A 17552-nucleotide genomic window follows, 5' to 3' on the forward strand; every position below is an offset into this window, starting at 1 on the left:
TTTACATCTTTATATGATCCGAATAAGAAAAACTGTCAGCAGACAAGAATTCAAAATTATCACCAACCCTGTGTTTCTCACTGAATTTGCCTGGCTCATAATTTTCTGCTTATAGAAGTCTTACACTTTTGGTCTGCTAAACTGAAAAGCTGGTTATGAAAGTTTCCTCCACTGTGGATATCTTTACTGACCTGCTACCCTACTCTTCCTGGCATCTTTATTTTTTTTATTGCCTTGTTTTCTAATTATTTAATAATCGCTTGGCTCTTCTCTGACTGTTCTCCAATTTAGGACATCCTACCATGAACACCAGATACATAAGTTAGACAAATATCTCAGTAACAGCTCCAGGGGAACAGTTTGAAATATAAATGTAATACAACTTATTTTTAACTTATAATTTCCCTTATTCATATAGCTAAATTCTGCACTGGCCCAGTGGGAGCTGAAAATTCATATTAACCTGATTCTTCAGCAGGAATTTGCAATGCTTTTTCAGAGCCCCTGCTTCCCCAAACTAGAGTCTCTCATCTTCTTACTAGAAATAAAAATGGCACTTTGCTTCTAGGTCACTGATAATATTACAACACAGTACACACCAGCACTGTTTTTCGTGGAACTTCACTAGAAACAGTCACTGGTGATTCCCAATTGGTAAAGATGACAATTCAAACAATTGGGAGACTGAAATTTCTGCACCTTTTCACGTGCTTTGTATCGCTTTCCCCCTTGTGCCAAACCCTCATGTGATACTGAACAAATCCCTTCACAAAGGTGTATTACACTTCCATTGTCACTGTAACAAACCAACCTTCATTTTGATCAAAATTGTTAGCAGGATGTCTCCTCCCTAACGTGGACACTCATTTGCATAAAAGAAATCCCCCTACAAGAAATTTGTCTCTATTACCCAAAGCTCCATACTAGTCAACCAACTATTTTGCCCAGGCTCAAAGACAAGCCTTGAATTAGCCGTATAGTCCCTACTGCTGGTTTTAAAACACTGCTGTGATACTACTGTTTGAGGGTTTTGGTTTTTACAGTTTTGGGGATCTTCTCCCAAGTTCCACAGCTCACTAATGATGGTCTGCGTGCAACGAGGGAAGGTCTCACTACTATCAGATTACAGTTGTGCTCCTAGCCGGTGACACAAGGAGGAAGCCCAGTTTCACCCATCACCAACCCAGCTGTGAAAAATTCATTTTTAATTTGCAAGCAGCACCACAGAAAAGCACTTAACCATCCCGTCCCTCACACAACCATCAGAGCTTCCACAACACTGAATTAAAAGACATCATCTCTCCACAGCGCTGCACCAGCTTTCCAATTCCTGAGGTAGTTCATGCAACTTCACAAGGTCTTCCAGCCCGCAAAGGAGCACACAATCTGGAGGGGACAGCTCGTGGCAGGCCCTGGTGTGCAGGCAGCGCTCGGGGCGGCGCAGCCGAACGCCATCTTGTGGAGCAGCCCTTGGCTCCCGGCCCCACACCTGAGGCAGCTCATGGATTGACTGGGTTCATCCATCAGGTGTTCATATAAAATAATGCCTTATGTCACAGGGAGAATTTGGTTTTGATGGCTCAGTTTTGCAGGTAGTAATAAAGGGTCCCTACACTGCCTGGAAAAAAAAAAACATCCAACACGGAAAATACTATGCAGTGACAAAAGGAAGAAGATTTTACCCTGAATTTATACTGTGTGCTTCTTCTGAGATTCTTCACAGTACAGGCTTGCTCCTCTCCAGTGTACTTTGGGTGAAACACGCTATCCTGGAGAGAAAAAAAAATCCAGTAAATGCTCTCTCTATTAGTGTGCAGCTAGAATATACTGTATCAAAGGGGCTTCATAGTTGAGTGAATTTTGTGTTTGTTTTTGGTTTGCTTGCTTTTTTTTTAAGCTACTAGGTCACAATAACGTTTCTTCTAGAAGGTTGGTGCAACCAACCTGAATAATACAGTCTTGCTGTAAAATAAGCTTAAAAGCAGTAACAACACTTTAACATGTTTTAAGAGGAATAAAAGTGATAGATGATTACAGAAAGCAAGCACACCACTCAGCAGAACATAGAGGATAAACTGCCCTATAGGTTATGGACTCCTGTGAAGCTTTGTAAATGAATAATGGATGACAGCACAGACTTTTAGCTAAGAATTTTAGCTACTTCTTAAGCTAAGGATTCAAAATTCTACTGTGAAGCTGAACAAATCACACATCTCTGCCCTGCCAAGTACTGAGTACTCCTAAAAGGCATTCTATTAAAATGTTTTTTCTGTTACATAAAGTTTTAAGAGTCCTCACATAACCTTTACAAAAATATTAACTGGAATGGCCCTCCAAAATAGCAATCCACAATATTTCCAATAAACTTGGATTAATAAATGGAAACTCAATTTGAGCCACTCAGTACACTTCATAGTAACACAGCACTTACATTATCTTCTTCTTGAATTTCCAAGGTGTAGGAAATCACTTCCTCTGGTGTACATCCTTCTACTTTATTCCATTGCAATGCAACCCACGTAACACCAGCTCGAACAAGCCTTGGTGCAGAAGGAGTCTGAGGAATGTTACCCGCAGTATAGCATACCACCTCCTGGCTGTACCCACTGTACAAGAACAGAGAAGGAGAGAGGAATATTTTAAAAGAAAAACACAGTGTTTTCATATATACATATATATGTGTTTGTATTTTCAAAAAAATCTAGACAACGTTAATATGCCCAAATGGAAAAGATGAGCACACAAAGTTAAGGAAATGCCAGACCTAAAAACAGAAATAAATGCAGGATTATAAGTGTCCTCACAGTCATTTTTATGGATTTCATTGCAATAATATTGGGAAAATAATAGATTGCCTCAGAAATACTAACTTACTATTAACTGTGAAGTAGAGGAAAATCTAATTTAACAAAAGGAAAATAAAACATAGCAAATTATGTCCAACTTCTCAACTTTTAGATGTTGAATTTTATATGTAATTTCTACCTTTTATACACTCAGAATACAATTTCTATTCAAGCTACAGCCCTGAAGGCCAAGTGCTTTAGCAAATCTAGTCCCCACTGCTTCAGACATCCCCCTCCAAAGAAAGCAGGAAAAATCTATCCAGTCATGACCACACATGCTCAGCATCATGTAGGAGCTGTTTGGTGCAGGCATGGATATCTTCCAACTCTCCAGGCTGGATCTGCTCTGTTCTGACCTTCCCTGCCCAAATTTCTTTGCATTCAAAGCTGAGCATAAAGTCATTCTTTCACACAGCTCAGGTTGCAAAGAAAGAGAACATCTGCAGCAGAAGAGATGCATGCTCTCATCTTGTCTAAATCCCAGCACACAATGCCTTGAAACACAACAGGCAGTTGTGTTGAACAAGTGTGGGAAGAGTTCTCCTAAGACCCCAGGCAGACTATACAATGTACAATGGAAATTTGAGAACAAAATTTAAAACAGCTAGATTTCGGTGAATTTTCAGGAGCACATCATCAGAACTCTCAACTGAGTGCAACGTTCTTGCGATTTTCAGATTTGTGTCCAAAGTACAAAGGTATTTTGTTTCGTAACAAAGCCATCATATGAATTTAATGCACACAAAAAGCTCTATCTCCTTTTTGTGTGTCTTTCTCAAAAACAACAGATGTATGAGTGTTGAAACAAAAAACACCTGTAACCAGCACCCAAACAAGAAAAAATCACCTCAAATGATAAATCCACAAGCATTACAACCAACCAACACCATCTTAAAATATGAAGTGTTAGATGACATTAGCATGTCATAATTTTGAGTACTCTCTATAAAAAACAAGCCATGTGCTGTTGGTGCTTATCTTGTAGATTAACACACAGCAGCTGACCACGAATATACTTGTTAGTCCACTCCCTCTTCAACAGCCTGATAAAAAAAAAGAGAGAATATAACAGGGAAAAAAAGGGGGGGGAGCGGGGACAAAGTCATGCAGCATGCCCAAAAATATTTTTTAAAAATCTAGAATCTGGCAAAGAGAAGAGATTCCAAAGCTGGGAACTTTGCAGAGACACCACCATCTGGCAGTGCCCTTCCATTTACACTTGGCAGCTCCAGCTCAAGTCCCTCCACAGTTCATGGACAATTTAAGCAGGGAGGGAGGTGATCTTGAAAGAAACTGGCAAAAGGAACACCGCAGAGGGACACCGATTAACTTTTAAAAGTTATATATCACTAGGAGTTTTGTGTTTCAGAAGACAGAACGCTACAGCAATCTTCCTCAGCATAGCACATCATTATAGACTAGTTGTTTTTCTTTTTCTTTCCTTCTAGTAACAATTATTAGATCCTGTTTAGCTAAGAAGGACAATAAACTAGTATACAAAAGCACTGGATGTTTAGCTTCTTCACAGCTAAACTCTTCCTCGCCTACTGCCCTCCAGAGGCGCGCAGCCCCTCACCAGGACGTGTCTTGGGCATGCTCTGGTCCTTGCTGGGCAGTGTTTTAGCCCAGCGCTCCCCAGGAGGTCCTTGAGAACTGGAATAAGCCTGATTTCTCATCACCTTCACTTAAACGCATCTGTGCACAGGCAAAAAAGCAGAATCTGAAACCCATCTTGCAGGGCCCTTGAGTGTGCCCGTCCCCTCTCAGTCCTGGTTCTTGCCCCCTTCTTTCCCAGCCCGTCAGCCAGCCCTGCCAGTCCTCCTGTAGAAGTAAAGGACTGTACTGCTGAAAAAAGACAGAAGGGCTTTGCTTTAAAATAGAAAAATAAATACATCAAGATTCCTTTCAAAATCTGTAACTCAACTTCCTCTTGCTTGTTTTTCTTGGTTCGCAGAGGTCCCTAGTGGGAATTTCACATAAAAGATGTATTCTTTTTGTGTAAGAAATAGGCCACAAAACACCATTTAACACCTCAAAAGGAGTCTATCTGCTTCGACCAACCTCATCACTCTGAGGGTACATGGCAATTCCCTGGGGGTGAATGATACCACCGGAGAAGGTGTGACATACATTAAAGCATTAATAGTAGATCAGACATCGGATATTTAACCCAAAACCATAAAGAGGGAAGAAAAAAAAATCAGAAGTCCCTCTTTACACTGTCATATTGCAAGTTAAACTCTTCAATTACCAGTTTTTGTCAATGAAGTGTGCATCCTGGGATAACTTACCTAGTACCGATGTCATTCTGAGCTGCTAATCGGAAGGTGTAACCCAAAGCTGGACAAAGCTTTGTCAACTTGCAGTGCTTCTGGCTTCCGAAGTAACACTCTCTGAAACCACTGTTCCTTTTTCCCTAGAAAGAGAACCATCTATAATTAGATAGCTTTGAAACAAAACCAGACGTTTCTTATCCTATGAAGAACTATTAAATGATGTTAGAATTAGATGCTTTCACACAGGGACTGTGCAAACAAAACTCTAATGTTACTGACAGCATTGCTACATTACCTAAAATAATACCTAACACGATCAGTCTGTCAGATTCCTCCTCTTTCCAGATTCTTACCTTCACGAGATGTATTTACAGCTTGTCATTCTATTTGAAATCTGATTTATCCTATTCACTAACGAAGAAATGTCTAAGTTAGGTGTGAAATTCATCTGTGAATTGACCCGCTGAAAGGAACCCTGCAACCAACGCTTCTCGAGTGCTACCCTCTGCACACCAAACTCCACGTAAGCCCTACAAGCCCTTCAAAAACACTTCATCCCACAAGAGGGCTCTCGCTGCCCGCCGTAGTCCGGCTCCCGCTGCTCCAGGGACGGGTGAGCGCGGGCACAGCCTTCACCCAGACCCGCACAGCGCTCGGATGTGTGCCCCAAGGGCAGCAGAGACCGAACTGATACTGAACGGTGCGGGGCTGGACACACACCTGCTGTTCAGGGCACGCAGCGTGTGATGGCAGAGAGGATTTGCTGGGAAGCACGACGCCTCGTTGAGGAAGTTGGGTGACAAAGGTGCAGTTTGTGGGAGCTTCGCATTCGTTTGACCCTGAGCTACTACGAGCCCTGACAAAGCCAAGACGGGGCAGCAGCATGAGATGGTCTCGAGAAAACTAAGGCCCAAGTACTTCCTAAGGCACATCAAGTACAAGCAGCCAGGACAGCTGAGGACAGGGACATTCAAAAATCCCCCTCCTCGTTTAAAATAAAACAAAACCCTTTTTGATCCCACCCAACTAGATGTGAGCTAGGATAAAACCAAAGGTGAGTTGCTGCAGGACAGTCTCAAAAATGTCAAAGAGCAGCTGGCCTCACCCCACCCCACCCACACATAGGAAATAGTGGTTTTGGGGTCCTTCAGCACTGAGTGCTGACAAAGGGCCCAGACTGCTCAATTCCGTACAAGTAACACCTACCTGAGATGACACAGTTTAAACAGTTTTAATTTCAAAATCTGAATGCAAAACATTGCACAATAACATCACAAAGTCCCCAAAAGCCCACCAGAGGAGAAACCTATCAGAACACCACCATGTGCTCCAACCGGTGCACCGATACCTCTGAGGAAGTTGCAGAGACGTGCCAAGAGCTGCGCCGTGCCATTTGTATACCTGGCACCTGCCTCTACAGGTTTTTATTTTTTATTTTACCTTGGCAAAATTAACACTTGCCCATAGACAAGACTACGCATTTCACAGGCTATAATACACCAGCTTGACAGAAGACTCAATGTTTCTAGACACAAGCAAACTATCAGGAAAATGAAGAATACAGGCATCTCTCCTTGCAGTTAACTTCCAAACGTCCCAACCTCCTCCTTGGGCTCTTTCTTTCCATGCACTGTTCTTCCATGCTCGATACATTACTTCATCACTGAAGATTTCCAAAATGCCCGAGTGGGACAGACATTTTTCACTGACACCATTCTCCAGCCTCTATCAATTCCCACCTCTTTTCATTTGGATTGCAACACAGAAGCAAGAAGTCCATAAAATGTTTGTAGTAAATCTCTGCAACGTGTTTACCAAACTAGAAACAATCGTGCAGACCTCCAGCGCTGCACAACCGTTTGGAGACACTAAAGGGACATTTAGCACACTGGCAAACAACCCTAACTTACTTTTATTTCCCCAGTGCTATTCCACACTTGTTCTACAACTTGGTTTTACCCACAATCTTCCTCAACTTCACCCACCTGCTCTGGCTGCAACATTACAGTACAGATCAACTAAATTAAGGGGTGGAACTGGAAGAAAATCGTGAATCCTAAAGCCAAAGTCCTCCGTAAGTGAGAGCACTTTTTCAAATCTAAATCCCTAGATATACAGTTACATGATAAAAATTATTTTCAACAAAAGTCAGAGGTCTCAGTGTTTCCTAGCTCAGTGATAACCTGTTTAAAATATCCATCAGTCAATGCAGGACTACTAAGAATGGATTTTTTTTCCTATGCAAACTTCTGCAGATTCAGATTTTCTTTAACTGTTTAAAATCATCCTGACTTTCCTGTTTTTATGCTTACGAGTGCACTTTTTCCATCGTTTTCCTCTGCTTTTTCTCCTAGAAAAGTAGAGCGACCAAACGCTAAGCCTGTGATTAAACAAACAGATGTACACTGGTGTCTGGCTAAAAAGGGAAGTCTCACCTGTAGCACAATGCCTGAACTGAGAGCAGTGGACCACAGAAACCCCAGCTTGACAAACTGGTGGGTTAAAACTTTACAAAGACTGCCAAACACTAAAGTTATCTTCACCCTTACAGTAGTAAAAATTCTGATATCGTATACATTTTTCTTCTAGACCTGGTACCGTACATTCCCCAGACTCGCTCAGAGACTGACTGGTATTCAAATCACTCAGACTGGCTGGTATTTTGCCTTCTATTGGCACTAATTGGAGAGGCTGGCCGATATTTCTAATTATCCTGGCATTAATAGTCTGGAAATAGTCTCTCTGCTCCTTCCCTCCCAAGATTTATGAAAGCTCTAATGCTGGCATAATTATAGACAAGCACAACTGGCAGGCTGGTACTGGCTGCCACCCAAGAGCCTTGCAGCTTTCCCAGAATCCTTCTCCTATTCTTTGTACGCTCAGCATCCAAGTTTTAATCCTCTCAATAATGTTTCATAAGTTGCTTAAAATATACTGTATCATTTCCGCAAATATTTCTAATCCACAGATTTCAGAGGGAGAGCAGACACTGGCTGACTTCTTCACTAGCTCTGCTTTCTCCAGCCTACGTTCCCTGTTCTTCACAACGCCATCCCATAATGTGCTGGTCAGCAGGGCCTGTCCGAGGAAACCAGAACAATTCAGTTCCATTAGAATTTGCACGCTACCATAATACAACATATTAACACAAATTCAAAAGTTTTGCCACTATTTCAGCTCTATTTAAAGCTACACACTCAATTAAAACAGGGTGCTGAAGTTTCTTGGGGAGCTCAGAGTTTACTGAGATAACGGCTATGAGAATTTATACGGGTTTTGTTGGCTGCATTCCCTGCAGCAGACACAGTGAACACAAAAGAAGGACGAGCCACTGCAGGTAGAGTGGATGTAGAAACAGAGCACAGCCCTTCCCAAGACCTCAAAGCAAAACACTGAAAAAAAGCTGCCAGCAGCAGCTCTGCAACTAGGAGGCACGGTACCAATCTGTTCCAGGGCACGCTAGCGTTACCTTCTGTGTTTGGTTCACACTGGCAATAAAAAGCAACAGACTGATCCTCAGTCTGGCACGAGGCTGCAATGCAAACTGTCAATGGTTATTACAAACTCACCCTAATATCTCTGCAATGCATTTATTATGCAGGCTCTTCTGTAAGGGGCTGAATTTTCTGTATATACAAGCGTTTAGAAAACAGCACAGGACTTAGGAAACATCCCTCAAATAGGTGTGTAAAAAATGATTTTACTCAAGACTCTCCTCTGGCGTGTGTAATAGGAGTGACACAGGCACAAAACAGACCCAGAGGGCAGGAAGGTGAACAAACGCAAGCCCAAGCACGAAGAGTGAAGCTGTGTACCCAAATTCTGGTGGATCATCATTGAGATGCAAGGACCAGAGGGTCACAGCTGGTATAAATTCGTACACCTCTGCTAGCTAGCTACCTCGTGAAATTTAAAACTTTTTGGTAGAACAAAATGATCTCCATTTATCTGTATATAAAGTTAATAATCAACTCCTCATCAACAAATCATTACATTGCTTGGTACTGTACCTGTCTCTTCTGTGCCAATTAAATCACAACGCTTTGGGGATCAGAATTACAGCAGCATCGCACACTGCATGAGAGATGTCCTTGTCTCTGGCTCAGGAACAGTCCTCCACTTCCCCATGGAGAATGAATAGGATACTACCACTACCCATACGCACAAGAGAAACATTTATTTACTACCACTTAATCACAGAATGATCATTTCACATCTAATTAGCAACAAAGGCCTGATTCTTACAGCACTGCCAGAGGCATTTCTCACTGCAGTTACAGTTTACTGAGTTTGATGAACGCTGGCATCAGGAAAAAGCATCAGCTCTGCTACAGCGATGCTTGCGGTTAGGTATGTTTTTAACATAACTTGTTGAGATCAGCCTTTTGCTTACCCTGAACGATCAATTCCAGCACAAAGTTATCAATTTATTAGCGAAGCATGACAATGATAATTCAAAGACCTGTGTCAGCGCTGAGAAAATATTTGCCTGTTCTGAGTAACAGTCCATATGAACAAATTAATCCAAACTGGGAGGGAAAAAGGTGAAATAGCAGGATTAGTTTTGTTCATCTACTGCTCTATTTTCCAGTCTGCAGGTCAGGAAAAATAAAAAATTAAAAAAATTTAGACTAAACGTAAGAACCAGAGGAATTTGGGCAGGACCAGCCCAACGATGTATTAAGCAGTACAGCATTCTCTTCCTGAAAGTAGGTCAGAAAACAACAAACCTAATTCCAACGAAGAAACAAAAGCAATCCATTTATGTTTCATCTAAAGCTCATCCTACTAAAACACAGTGGCGTAAAAGAAGATTTCTGAAATGTGTACGGGAACAGACAGCTAAGCCAGAGCACAGGGAGAGCACTGCATCAGCAAACTGCAGTAAGTAAGAGCCTGCTCCAAACACCTCCCTGCACGAGGCTCGCCGAGGAGCGCGGCACCCGCGGTCCCAGGCAGATGCCCCAGTGCCGAGCTGGAACGTGGTGCCGCAGCCCTGGAGGGTCTGGCAGCTGCAGGAGGTATTAGGTGCTGTCCTCTTGCTGCGATTTACAGCTCCACCCAAGCCTGTAAAACAACATGACGCTTCTGCTATCATCTTACAGCAACAGTTTATTTTTTGCATAGGGGAGCGATGCCACCTACACTCCTGGCTGCATTTCCGATGCTGTAAACCGCAACTTTAACTGCCTCGGCAAGACGTGAGGCCTGAGATGCTGCACGTGGCAGGCTGCAGGGCTCGAACCACCCCAGGCGGACACGGCCCGTCCCTGGTGGGAGCTGGGGCACAGGGACCAGTCCTGGGGGCACACGGCCCTGCTCGCTCACCCCACTGCTGCTCCCGCTCCCCTCACCTCCCGTGTCTCACACCCGTTTTGTTTCTATAGACTGGGGGTGAAGCCTTTCGGTGCGGATCCCAGGACATGTGCGGTGAGGGTTTTTCATGGCTCACTCTCATCCTGCCCCCCATCATGAAGCGACTCCACTTTACTAGGACTCTAGCTTTATTAGTGGATAGATTTGTTGTCCTTCAGTCATGCAAAACCCTCTCTACTTTGCCGTCACATTTTAATTTCCTTCTCATCACTGATTTTCCTGTGTTTATATTTTATTCTGTGCCCCGTAGCTAATGAATGTTGCTCTAGCTGAGCTCTGGCAGAGCTTTCACTGTTGCCTGGTGTGCGTTCTCTTCTTCCCCCACGTATTTATTTCTTGATTTCACCAGGACACAGTGGAAATTGTAACAAAGTCGGTGGTTTTGCTTATGTGGCGTTTACGTGGCTCAGTGACAGGGTACAGGACTTAACAAGCAAATTATCTTCTGTACTTGGGTGCTGTAACTTTGGGAGTTCACGTCACTGCATCAGAGACACAACTTGGAAAGGTGCGCAGTGCAGCTTGCCCATCTCACCGAGCTGGTAGCTCAGGCTCCTGCAAAAAGAGCCCTGTGGCACACCGAGCTGCATTTTCAGATGTTTTCATTAACAAACCTTAACATCAAATTTTAATTCAGCAACTCAAAATTGCATTTGTCTCATATCAGAGTAAAAATTGTTTTCAGATGAGCTACACCTGTGGTCTTAACTGTCTCACAACTGGACAAGCACATCACTGTCAGGAGGCACGTCAAACCACCAGAGATGACATTGGGCTGTCATTTTTTCACCTGTGCTGGCTAGCTATCCACTGGGATCTCAGATTTCAGGATTGTTACTGAGAAAAAGTAATCAAAAGAGGCAAATCAGGCAATCAGGTTTGCAACTAAGGCAATCAGGTTTGCTTCTTTTTTTTGCCATTGGTACATGAGCTAGCCTAAAAAAAGCAGCTTTTGCTCTGTGAAAGAAAATAGACATGATCGTTCTTTCTAGATGCATATTTGGTATTAAAAAGTTTAAAAGACAAGAGTATTGTAGGATTCTCTTACAGGTATCAAAAATTACGACTAGGTGCCACATGGACAAAACTACCATTGAGAGTATGTGCACTGTATTAATGCTGTTGTTGGTCCTTCTTCTGACAAACCTGTTGCTTCCCTTCCCTTTGCAGGCTGGAATCATCCTTGTGTTTCCACTACTTCATTCCTCTGTGCTGTTATGTTCCCATGGCTTCCCAGTTAATGGAAGCCTTGCAAGGGACCAAAACTGCAGATCCAAGATGTCACAGAAGGTATAATGGAATTATCCTGGCCCATCCTTTTGGAGAAATGTTATTTTATTTCCTTTCCCGGACCTCACACTCCATCATTTTTTCTTCTTCACTGACAACCTTTCCCGTTCTATTATGCAGAGGGGGGCAGCAAGCCATTCTGAAATTATTGTTTAATTTTAGTTCAGTTCAGAGGGTTTCTCATCATGGAAGTCCCACTCGCTGTGACAGCACATACAGTAAATGTTTGCACAGTGAACGGTTCCAAATGTCAAATGTAGCAGAATGATCTGGGAACATGTTACTAGTGAAATGATGGAAAACAATTCATAATATACTATTCCCTTTAGAATATTATTTTTAGAATATTAAAAACCCCAAGATATGTTTCTCAGACTGTACAACGAAACACCCTTTCACACTCTTCATTTCCTGACTCATCACATTTTATTTTATTTTTTCTTAACATGTTACCCAAGCTTTTTGCCACCCAACACATTTTTTCCTTTAAAGATGATAATCACTGACTCATGCTTTCTGCAGAAATATGTCTTGTGCAATGGAAAGGAGGCATAAAGGAATTAGGGGAAGGAGGGAGGACTCACTACTAGAACCTACCTCTCCAGCAAGTAACACTTCACATCTGGCTTTTGGCACCCTCCCCAACATCATGATACTCACTAACAGTGTAAGATCGTTGGGAGATAGAACTTATTTCCCTTTTTGTCTGTAAGAAGACTAATTGCCACTGTGTAGAGGGCACCATTATTTTAACCCTGAATACTTTTTGTGCACAAAGGGCTGCACGATCGTGCCTTATCTCCTTTGAGGCAGAAACAGTGTTATTCTGCACTTCGCATCCAGGAGAATGTGATCATGAACAGACTTCTAAGACACGTCACAAAGCAAGTAATAATAAGTAATCCTAGTTAACAAATTAAGCACACCAAACAAGCAATAAAAAGTTAAACTTCAAGAGTACAGAAGCAGAGTACTGTCTCTGCATAAAACACGCTGAATGAGAAGTATTCCCCCCACTGTCCCTTTTACCCTCCCAACTCTTTACCTAATGCCACCAGTATTTCATTTTCCTACTTCTTAGTTTCCCCTGTATTTAACTATTTTTCTTTACTCAGAAAATCCTTGTAAAGTCTGAGTGCCATTTATTTATGTATTTATTTCAACTAGTTACTACTTACCTCATCCCACTCTAGAAGGTAGCTGGTGATTTTTGAACCATTATCAATGGGTGCCTATGAACAAAAATAAACAGAAGGCGGTTTTGGGAAGAAGAGAAAACTACTTTTTCCCCCCCAGGCAAATGACTACAGTTTAAAGTGAAACCAAAGCTCGGGGTTTGCACACAGCTTGGCAACCTCTTAACAAGTAACGAGAAGAAGCTGAATGTAATGAAACACATACATTTTAAAAGTCAAGTCAGTGCACGGGGAGGGATTTGTCAGTGTACAGCGAGTTCAAGTCCCTTACTGAAAAATGACCCTCTCAGCTTTCAGTTACTGGCTACAGTTATGTTCATTGTTGGCCAGCTGGTATTCTTCTGTTTTCTTGTGTGCCCAATCTGATCCAAGTGTTACCTACCTTCCACTGTAAGGTTAAGGAGCTTTTGGTCCTGTGCGAGGGTTTGGGTGGGAAGGGACACTCCGGTGCTGAGCTGTGAGTGGTGAAGCTTACTGGCTCTGAGCAGGATCCCTTTACTGAATTGTACATTGCATATACCCTGGAAATAGACATATTGAAATGGGTCATAAATTTGCTGGCAGTTACAAGATGAGAAAGCAGTGCCTCAGCCACAATATTTGACTACCAAAGCATCCATGATAGAGTTGGTTAATGATAGATTACTCACAAAACAGTGGCTATCGTTACTCTACTTCACTTGGTACAGGTATGCAGAAAAAAGAAAAAAAAAGACTCACAGCAGAAGAGGGGAATTACCGCACTTTGTGCACATACTCCCCTAGCCCACCGAGTTACCATCAGCTTTTCTTTCCACCGCAAGGAACTATTTCCTTGGCTATTGGCAGCCTTTCACACACTGTGCTAAAATCCTCTTCAGAATACAACAGAAACCATGAAGTCATAGGAAAAGGTATGAACTTTAATGCCCTGCTTACACTTGACTCACACATACCGCAGTCAGTGGTGGTAACTGCTAGTCTCCTTCCATGACTACAAGCTTCTCCTACACAGCTGCAGAGTCAATACTTGGTGAGCTTTATGGATTAAAACTGACACAATAATAGGGACAAACACAGCTCAGAAACATTGCTCTGATAAACTAAAAATCTTAGACGTGAATTTGATTTCAGGCAAATCCTCCATATGTATCAGCATAGCAGGGGATATATGTTACAAAAATAACATGGGAAAACAAGTAGAATACATCTAAACACCTCCTCATGGTGCTTTTCTCTGAAAAATTAATGATGTTATTTTTTCTCTTCACATTTTCCATGCAGCAAAAGTGCAAATTGGAAGTCGACACAGAAAACGTTCAAACCCTGACCAGACAATGACCTCCGGGCTGGCTGTGCTATTGTGTGCTTGAATGCAGAGTTTAAGAAAGGGCAATTTCTAAATTTGTTTTCAGTAGATAAGAGCAATTTCTGTACAATGGCCACCTACATAGAATCAAACCTTTGGGGGAAGTTCACAAGAACCGCTATAGCACTGCTTTACAGATCACCTGTTAGCAGTCAGGAGTGAAAACAAATGCAATTAATTAATTGCGTCTGCATCTGGCAACTCTGTGCATGTGTGCCGGAAATCAGCATAGCTGAGAATCAAATGGGGAATACAACCGAATGAAAGTGAGTTTAACGAGCATTTTCTGCAAGTCATTGAAAAACTGCATTTGACTTTGCCAGTTGTGCTCAGCAGCTGAGGTGTCCCTGTCCACAAGCCCCTTGCTGTAAAACCTACCACCTAGTACCAGGGGTAACGTCAGCTCTTGGAAGATGAAAGAAAGGAAAATGAGGGTTGTAGAATTAGGCGGCTCTGGAATTTCTAAGGAAGAAGCTCTTCGTGTGATTGAAGACTTCATTTTCATCCACCTTAGCCACAAAAGGGACTGACAGGCCCTCAAAAGAGAGAGCACCATCACCTTTAAAATTACCAACAAGGTAATACTTGAAGAAACACAGGATATAGATTCAGAGTGAAACAGGCTGTTCTAGGTGCCCAGGGCCTCATACAGCATCTATCTGTGTGAAAACAGAAGCCCTTAGAGATGCTGCCAAGGTTAAGGAGACCCAAGATGACGTGCTGAGTAACTGCCGGTCACATAAATTTCTTTACTTAGCAGATTTACTTCTTCATAGTTGTTAATACATAACACGGTTTCAGCGAACAAAAAAAATTGTTGTAGAAAGCAGTCTGCTTTTAAATGTTGGTTTCCTCCACTACAAACACATGCTGCTGCTTTTTTAAGTGTGACTTTTGTATTTGGCAGTCACTTATTCTTTTTAAACAAAAGTTACAGCTAACTGTTCACAAATGATTTATAATTTGGCAAAAATGCAGGAAAACGCAGGGAACTGTAGGTAGGCAGAATGAATTGGTTTGGACGTTGGCCAGGATACGGGGCAAATACCCCCAACGCCCTTAAAAATCGCATGAGATCTCAACACTCTGCTTTGCATGACTACCACTTTGCTGCTTGAAGCTCGCTTTAAAAATTATGTTCAATTGCTTACAGCAGGAAGCTCAGCAGTGTTTTACAACTTTCTTCTTGCTACCATCCATCTGCTACTATGGCTGGGACTTTTGCCCGGCCTGGGAGCCCGAGCGGTTTATTTAGTTAGAAGAAGTTACTTATGGCCTTGAGAAGTTCATATTAGAGCTCCACTAGAAAATAACCCTAAATAAAAAGAAGCTGTAGTATCAGAGGAAGAAAGACTCCTTTTGGTTGGTTTTTCTCTCTTTTTGCTCAGAAGTTAAGTGCTTGTTCTAAAGCTTAACAAATAGTAGCAGCCTTAATGGGAAAAAGCATGCCAAACGTGGCCCTTGTCTAGAAAAACAGAAGGAGACAATAGACAGGAGTCAAAGGAGTTTTTTTAAGGATATCGAGCATAAGTGAACAGGATGTGAATTTGAAGCATTGGTTTGTAAGTAAAGTCTTTAAAAAATGTAATATGAGCAGATAGTGTTAAAAACATCAGGAAGCAAAACTGAGAATGTGTTAGTAATTGGGCAACTAGCACAATTTTAGAAACAAAGAGAAATACGGTCTAAAAATATCAAGATGGGACAGGGTGAACCCATTTTTGGGAATAAATACTGAAATTTCTATGGTCAGATGGATTTGCAATCACCAGATTTACTTTATGAAGCACAGAATATTTATGAAAAAACATCCTGGAGCACTTTCAGGTTTTCTAGCACATCTATGTTGCAATAAAAATGGCCATATGCCACTTGCTTTAATCAAATCTTGAACAAGGTTGAGGTGTCCCATTTTCAGACAGAAGCACTTCAAGGCCCAGTATACACATATATGGAAATACACACGTAGATGTCTTTTTTCCTCTTACTTCAGCCATGACAACAATATGATAGAAAATGTATTGTTCAAAAAACACTCTCATAACTTCATATCTGAGATAAAATGCATCAGAAAATATTTAGGAGCCTCTGAAAAAACACCTTCAGAGGTAACCACGAAAATCTGAAGCTACACCTTAAAGTTAGACAAAAAAACTTCCCCGTTTATTCTCATGTAATTGATCAGATTATATTTAAGTGACATTCATAGTCACACTAACTCACCTGACGTGATAATCTGTTGCTGGCCTAAGGTCTTTTAGGTTATATTCTAATTCTTCTCCACTGCAGGAAAAAAAAAAAAGAAAAAAATAATCAATTAATTATGAAAAGGGGCATCACACTTAGCACAGGTACTGATTTTCCTGTGATTAGTGACTCCTGCATATTATTACTTGAAAGAAGAAACAAATATCCCACCACAGAATAACAGTACTAAACAACACACGAACAATTTGTCAACATACTTCATGTTTCTTCAAAACTTTATAAAGCTTTGTATGTAACAGAACAGTAGTTATCATCCCAATTTGTAAAGTAACCTAACTATATGGGCTCAATTCAATGCTGTCTTTACATTTTGTTGACATTTAGACAAAGCTTGCTGTGTTTTTCAACCCTCCCAGGGCTGAAAGGGGTACAATCAATACAACATTACTTTTGTACTTCTTGCACATGTATTAATTCAAAATACTTTTTTTAAAAGTGTGAGCCATTGGACTTCAGATGAAAAGGTAGTTTCCCACACAACTGTTTCACGGATGATCGTTGCTTTCTTTTCCAGAGCCACACTCTCTGTGAGGACCGTGCCAAAGAGAGGTTTAATTAATGCTCTAACAGCAGATCCAGATTTCTTTCAACAAACAAGAATATTACAAGAATTAAGTTTCAGGCATTTAATGAAAAAAACAGCAATATAAATTGTTAATTTTAAATCTAACCAACACAACAACACATTCTTTTTCCTTTTGGTTTGTTTGCCAGTAAATGAACACTAGGCTTGGTCATACGTTGCCGATCCCGTTAAGGTTATGGTATGGGTCAGTGCTTATTAAGTAATACGCATCTCATGTAAGTGCTTGGCTTATTCACAATTTTATTAAAATATAGGAAATAAGAAAATTCTCAATTTAGCACAAAGAAATATTTCATAGATAGTTGGGAAAATACAGGGATATATCTCAAAAACACAAGAACAAAATCAGCCAAAAGGCACATGCTT

General features: G+C 41.5%; 1 protein-coding gene across 1 annotated transcript in view; it reads right to left on the minus strand.

Moving 5' to 3' along the window:
- FNDC3B (fibronectin type III domain containing 3B) overlaps positions 1-17552 on the minus strand; it is a 183740-nt gene that overhangs the window by 46008 nt on the left and 120180 nt on the right. Inside the window, exons 9-14 of the mRNA XM_083848894.1 lie at positions 16556-16615; positions 13367-13505; positions 12967-13020; positions 5138-5262; positions 2432-2606; positions 1644-1769 (exon numbers count right to left, since the gene is read on the minus strand). Coding sequence (XP_083705020.1) covers positions 1644-1769; positions 2432-2606; positions 5138-5262; positions 12967-13020; positions 13367-13505; positions 16556-16615 — 679 coding nt within the window. The remainder of the gene's footprint in view (positions 1-1643; positions 1770-2431; positions 2607-5137; positions 5263-12966; positions 13021-13366; positions 13506-16555; positions 16616-17552) is intronic.

This window comes from Anser anser (assembly GCF_964211835.1).
Source record: "Anser anser genome assembly, chromosome: 9".
NCBI lineage: Eukaryota > Metazoa > Chordata > Aves > Anseriformes > Anatidae > Anser > Anser anser.